The following is a 7,034-nucleotide window of genomic DNA, read 5'->3' on the forward strand; positions in this document are numbered from 1 at the left end:
ACATACCCTCCCATGGACCCATCACATTTTTTAAAAATAACCAGGTATTGTACAGAAGTCTTGAATCACCATATTATATACCTGAAATCAATATTATGCTGTATATTATCTAACTGGAATTAAAATCAAATCTTAAAAACAAAAACCAAACAAACAAAAAATAGCCCAGGGGAGCCTGAGTTGCTCAGTTAGTTAAGCGTCTGACTCTTGATTTTGGCTCCAATCATGATCTCAGGATTGTAAAATTGAGCCCCACCTCAAGCCCGCATTCAGCATAGAGTCTGATTGAAATTCTCTATATTTCCCTCTGCCCCTCCCCCATCTAAAAAATATAAATAAAAATAAATATATTTTTTTAAATAGTCCAAACATCAGAAGCAAGTGCTATTCTTTCTTGGGAAGCCAACAGAGAATCTGAACTGGAGACAGATGGTTTGGTCAGGTGCATCCCCATCTACATCCCCATCCACATCCCTTGTGTACATAGAACAAGAGCGAGGACAAAGAGCCAAGAACTGCTCTCTAGAAGCAATGGGGGATACAAGGGCCTGAGAAGCAGAACAGAGACTAACTGCAGATACCCACAGGAGATGAAACAGAAGGGAGGATCAAGGAAAGAGTGCGGAGAGAAAGCAGTTCTCTCAGGATATAAATGCAATGAGAAGCTCTTGTCTGGTCAAAGTACTCCTTACCATAGTGACTTGGGATGAGGATCCCCACCCTGGCTGCTTTCTGCCCTGAGGGCCTGGAGGGAGGTCTCTCTACTGATAGAGCTCACCGCCAGATCTCCCATCTGGAGAAGTTTTGGTTGGTATAACAAGCACGCAAACATGCAAAGAAAACCCTTGAAAACCGATTGAAGTCAACCTATCTCACCTTCATCTAAGGTCCCATATCCTGAAGAGAAAAAGCACAATAAGAGACAGGGTGAAAAATAAATCAAACTCAAAAGAAATAGAGATGATTCAAAGAACAGAACTGAACCTACAAAAATAATCTAAGCTGTGTTCTTAGAGAGTTCTATGAGGATATTATATCTATACATTAAGTCAAAGCTTCTACAAAAATAGAACAATCATAAAACAAGAAAATTTTAGAAATTAAAGATTGCAAATATAAAATTTGAGGAAATTTTTTGTGTGTATAGTAAAAGCATAAGGATGTGGAAAATATGCTTCAAAAACAAAAAACTGTTAGAGAACTTGAAGATTAATATTGCAGATTCAATATTTATGGAATGAACAAGAATTCCAAAAGGAGAGAGAAAAGGCAATGAAATCTAATGTATTATGAAATAAAAGCTTAGAAGAGCAATTTTTTCAGGCTAGACATGTAATGTTACCTACGGAAGACCACTGAAGAGTCATCACAATCAGGAGGGGCCCATCCTTCTTTACACTGACACTGGAGATCATGGTCACACACCTAGAGAAGACAAGATCTTATTAGTTTCCACACTAGGCTGACCACCAACCCAGGGGCCCTATTCATCAGAAGCTAACCCTTACTCTGTAACCTTTCAGCTATCTACATAATGTATGAATCCATCGTAGGGATGTCAATACCAAGTTCTTAGAAGAAATTCTTTTCACTGAACCAAACTAGTGAGCATTAAGGCAAACTTAATAATTTTAATTTAATGCTGAAACATTACTTCAGCATCATCGAGACTGATCTAAAACTACAAAAGATTCAGCAAGATTTGGGAAGCGTTGTCAAAACTTACAGCATGTCCTTTGCACTTGGAGGAGCAGTTGGTTGATTTGTAGGCTCTTTCAATATCTACACATTCTGCATTAATGCAAACCTGAAAGTGATGTGAAAAACATCAAGCTGACATCAATACCTAATGGCTTCAGCTCTGCAAATTGCTGACTCTTTGGAATTTAGTCTTCTATTATTAGCCATGATTGTTGCCCTTTTATTAGGGAAATCACAGCATTCTTTTGGAAATAAGAAGATGAAGCTAGATAATTTTTGTTAAAAAATTTTTGGAAAGTCCTCTAAAGAATATTTCCTTACTTTACTTTATTCCTCCTGAGTCATTCCCTTAATCCACCTCTTCAGTCCATGCCTGAGACTGATATTTAGCACTGAGCTAAGCATTGCATATGATACAAAGCACCCATTCCAAACAAAAATATTATGGAAAACATGTTAATAACACATCATCTTCAATATTGCAGTAACTATCATTTATATAAAAATAAATAGTAATGTTATTATTCTCTTAATTATTATTATTCAGGTGGTTATCATTTATTGAGAACCTACTGATTTGGGACAATACAATTTACCAAGTTTTAATAACCCAGTACTTAAGCACATAATAGTTACCTATTAAACAGTATTGAAGGGATGAGTGGACGCATGCATAAATGAGTGGTGCTAAGTATTGCTTTGAAAACTGTGCCCCATAAAACATAAGGAGTCCTTGAGAAGCAAACAAACAAAACAAAACAAAAAACAGGACAAAAGAACACTTTGATTAAAAGTGTTTCAACTTTGATTAAAAGTTTTCAACTTACCTTCTTGTTTCCACACTTGGTTCCATTGGCTACCATGCCTACTTCTTGACTGCTGTCTTCAGGTTCAAATGTTTTACATGTCAGGAAAGTTACAATATGTCCTCTCCAAGGCAAAGTATCTGACCCACCTTGACAGAACAACTTCCCACACATGGCATCACTGAGGAAAAGACAAATTTGTTGCAGTTGAAATACCAGGATCCTAACTGCAGATCTCTGCAGTTCTAAATCACCTCCCAGACCATCAATATTTAACTCATCATATTTCTCCCCATAGCAGAGACTCCTAGTTCTCCCTTTATGTCAAATTTCCCCTTGTTCTCCAGTAATAGAACCACCAAACATTAACAAGGCACATTGTTGCTTAAAAACAAAACCCACATTTCTCAGATTCCTAGGCAGCTAATTTTGGTCAATTGCCTAAGTTCTGGCCAGTGGGGAGGAAGCAGAATCTTATGTGTAAATTCTTGAAGGGGGCATTACATGAAGGAGTATGTCCTGCTCCGCACCTTTTTCTCTTTTTGTCTCATTGGAATGCAATGGCTGCCGCTACAGAAGCCATGACAGACCAAGTGAAACACCTGGAAATGAAGGTCATGTTTGAGCTATAAAGAAGAAAGACATCATGGAGGGCACATGGATATTTCTATTTTGTTTCAACTAAAGTTACTTTATTTTCATGAATTGCAGCATATTAAGTCTCCCAACTATAGCTGTGTCTACATAAGGCTAAGCCTTGGGTGACACTCAAAGACATCATGTGGGGTTCCTAAAAGAACTGTCTCCCTGCAAATAATGATGAAACAGCTCAGCACTTAGTAAAGCCATTCATTCACTGCCAAGGTGAATAAAGTCAGGTCCAATAAAATTGGAGTCAATCACTTTATGCAGAATTCTGAGGAAGTCTGTGAAAAACTACTCAGAGGGACAGAATCAGATTCTCCTGATGTTTCTGGCAACTGTTAGCAAATATGAGAGAGGAGTGGAAAAAGGCACACATTCTCTCCAAACTTGAAGAGGCATTTTTCTTGAGTCACTTAGGTAGAGCTTTTATAAGGAGGGCCTAGAGCACAGAGAATTTCAGGTCCTCTCTCCACTACAACTGATGACTATTCAGAAGTGACTAGGAGGTCTGCCTGTGGAAAGAATGACATGTTTGTGCCTCTAGTTGGAGGAATGATCCAGAGATCATACAGTCATTCAGGACAATGTGTGCACCTGCTACAGAGAGAAGTGGAACCACCTTACTCTCTTTCCTGCTCGCTGCCTCTCAAACTACATATTGTTTTGCAGAAAACACATGCATTGCTTTTTACAAAATTGTTTTGCCTTTTGAATCTGCCCTGATTTCTTATAAAGGAGAGACCATGGAATATTTTTATCCTTTAGGCTCAGACTCTCCAAAGGAAGACTCCCTGTCTGAAATATAGCTTGGTAATATTTATCATCTGGAAAAATCACTGTTTAATAGAAAAACTTTGAGAAACATTGATCTTGTTCAGTTTCTTATTCCATATTATTTAGTATGTGTGAAATTTGGGAAGATACTCAGTTTAATCCATTATAATTTGAATTTTAAAAGTCATCTTGAAATTATAGAATCAAAAAAACCTTATACAAAGATCTCAAGTCCATTGTTTACGATATTCAAGAAATTTATTTTACAGAATATCAATACAAAAAGTAAAACAAATTCTCCAGGTGAATTGTCCATCTTTTCTCTTACTGTTTTTTCTTAGATAATGCCATGGTAACCTTAAATAAAACCAAATGAGCATTGTATTGGTTATTACTCTGAGTAGATAAATATTTATACTCCTAGAACCATAATGAAACACCTAGATGGAAAAGTTCCTAAATTATATTGGAAAATCCATGTATAGACTTCCAGACATGCCCATTCACTGCTGCACATTCCATCCACACATTCCCTTTATTTCACAATGACTGTACGTGTCATCCAAAGCACCCACCATGAGGCACTGGAAAAAAGAATTCTTTCTTATTTGTATTTTAACTTAGTGCCTAGCCTAAAACACAGCACATAATCCTCACCCAATGAATGCTTATCAAATGAATGATGTCCAAATTAACTTTTGCTTTAACTGGAATAAATCAGAACATGTGTCTGGAAGTGAATGATTTCTCTAGTCTATGGGGTAGGAAGGTTCGAACAACAAGGCCACTTACGTTGATTTGCAGGGAATCTGTGTGTCATCCACTTTGCGACAGTACCCATACTTTGACCCACCTTCATTCCTGCTGTAACACGATTTGTCTGCAACCTTGGTCCCTTGAACCAGGCATGGTCAGTAGGGACATATTAGAAAAGAAAAGAGATAAGATATTCAATGCTACAAAGGATTAATGAAATATAAAATTAATGAAATACATAGCATGAGAATTACTTTTCTGGCATAATCCCATTGACCATTGTCAAAAATATAAGTTGGAATAGTTTTGTTATTAAGAAAGCTAGCTAGAATTTAAAATACTCTTTTAGGGGCATCTGGGTGGCTCAGTTGGTTAAGCATCAGACTCTTGATTTCAGTTCAGGTCATAATCTCAGGGTTGGGAGATCGAGCCCTGGGACAGGCTCCCCCCCCTCAGCTTGGAGTCTGCTTAAGATTCTTTCCCTCTCCCTCTCCATCTTCCTTCTCCCCCTCACACACTCTCTCTAAATAAATAAATAAAATATTTTTTAAAAAATAAAATAAATAAGCCTTCAAATTTTTAACTTTTGAATAATGGCTATCTAAATATTTAGAAATGTGGTTGATTTGCTGAAGATTCAAAAAAAAAAAACTAAATATGAAGACTGAGCTAGGAGAGCCACAATCATTAATCATATTAACAGCCCACAAGCAGATATTGGAAAGCTCTTCTGATAATACTTGCTACTGTCACAATTACTTGCTATGCTTAGTCAAACTTCTGCTTTGTGCAGGCACAGCAATAGGCATCACATACTTAATTGCTCATGCAATCTTCTTTATATTCCCATCAGTTGAGCAGTAGAATACAGTGGTTAAGAGCTCAGAAGCTAAATCACAGCTGTGTGACTCTGGCCAACTGCCTTAACCTCTCGGTTTATCTGTAAACTGGAATCATTTTAAATAAATTTCACGTTCCAAAGTCCAAGATGATAAAAAAAGTTTATTATCATATTTTCTTAATTATTTGATCTTAGGAACATTTATAGGCTCCTTATTATTATAATAAAATATCTACATGAAAAATTTGGTTAGGCATGAATGATAAGGAAAAAGCATGCTCCTAATCCCAAACTTCAGAGTTATTGCTGCTAATATTGTGAAAAGCATCATTCATACACCTAGTACCACACTGCTTCCCAAATAACAAGTATACTGTCCTTTCCCTTGGCACTAAATATTCAGCAGTATCATGGTTGTAAAAATCGCATTGCATAAATACTCTATCATTTATTTGACTAATGCTTATTCTTTGACTTTGAGATGTTTCACAATTATCCATTAAAAGTGTTGGGTGATGGTGGTTCACACACCTGTACCCCTAGGGCTAATAATACATTATATGTTAATTAAAATAAAATACTTAGGGGAAGGCAAAAAAAGAAAAATGTTGGGTGAAAATCCTTTGTGAAAAAATATTCCTAAAAACACTTGCTGGGGAAAGCAGTACATTTTCTTTTTAGGTTTTACATACATTTTTCCAATTCATCCTGGAAAGACTGTGCTAATTCATGTTTTTACTGAAGTGTGTAAAAGTAGGTGCTTTGCCACATCTTCACTGACACTGAGCAGTAACTATATTAAAGTTTCGCCAATCTGACAGGTGTTGAAGGAATCAACTTTTCAATTGTATTTCTTACTATATTTGCATATCCTGACACATCAATGTGTCAGTACTTCATACTTCTTGCTAGTGAGTTAAAATGATTTAAATGTTTTTTAGACATTTGTATTTCTTCATGACAAATTACCTGTTAATGCCTTGTTCACATTTCCAATATTTGGAACTACAAAGGGTTTATAGAAATGATTTGATATTGAAGAGGGTGATCTCCCTCCTTATATATGTTATTAGACTTTTCAAACCTTGAGGATTAATTTGAAATAAATTTGTGATCCCTTATAAATTACAAAATTTGAAACTTATTTATTTATTTTCAGTGTAACAGAATGCATTGCTTATGCACTACACCCAGTGCTCCATGCAATACGTGCCCTCCTTAATACTCACCACCTGGCTCCCCCAACCTCCCACCCCCCACTCTTTCAAAACCCTCAGATTGTTTTACAGAGTCCAAAGTCTCTCATGGTTCACTTCCCCTTCCAATTTCCCTCAACTCTCTTCTCCTCTCAATCTCCCTATGTCCTCCATGTTATTTGTTATGCTCCACAAATAAGTGAAACCATATGATAATTGACTCTCTCTGCTTGACTTATTTCACTCAGCATAATCTCTTCCAGCCCTGTCCATGTTGCTACAAAAGTTGGGTATTCATCCTTTCTGATGAAGGCA

The 7,034-nt window shown here is 36.6% G+C and overlaps 1 protein-coding gene across 1 annotated transcript; it reads right to left on the reverse strand.

Moving 5' to 3' along the window:
- Positions 1–876: 876 nt before the first annotated feature.
- On the reverse strand, positions 877–4,791 carry LOC116863623 (disintegrin and metalloproteinase domain-containing protein 28-like; the record flags this gene model as incomplete). The annotated part of the gene is made up of 5 exons (XM_032851022.1): positions 4,719–4,791; positions 2,529–2,688; positions 1,727–1,807; positions 1,347–1,425; positions 877–897 (listed from the first exon to the last, which is right to left on the reverse strand). Coding segments are annotated over exons 2-5 (334 nt in total), but the record flags the coding sequence as incomplete, so codon positions are not given.
- Between the last annotated feature and the right edge of the window lie 2,243 nt (positions 4,792–7,034).

Source organism: Lontra canadensis, unplaced genomic scaffold (assembly GCF_010015895.1).
Source record: "Lontra canadensis isolate GAN:19392208 unplaced genomic scaffold, GSC_riverotter_1.0 scaffold1903, whole genome shotgun sequence".
NCBI lineage: Eukaryota > Metazoa > Chordata > Mammalia > Carnivora > Mustelidae > Lontra > Lontra canadensis.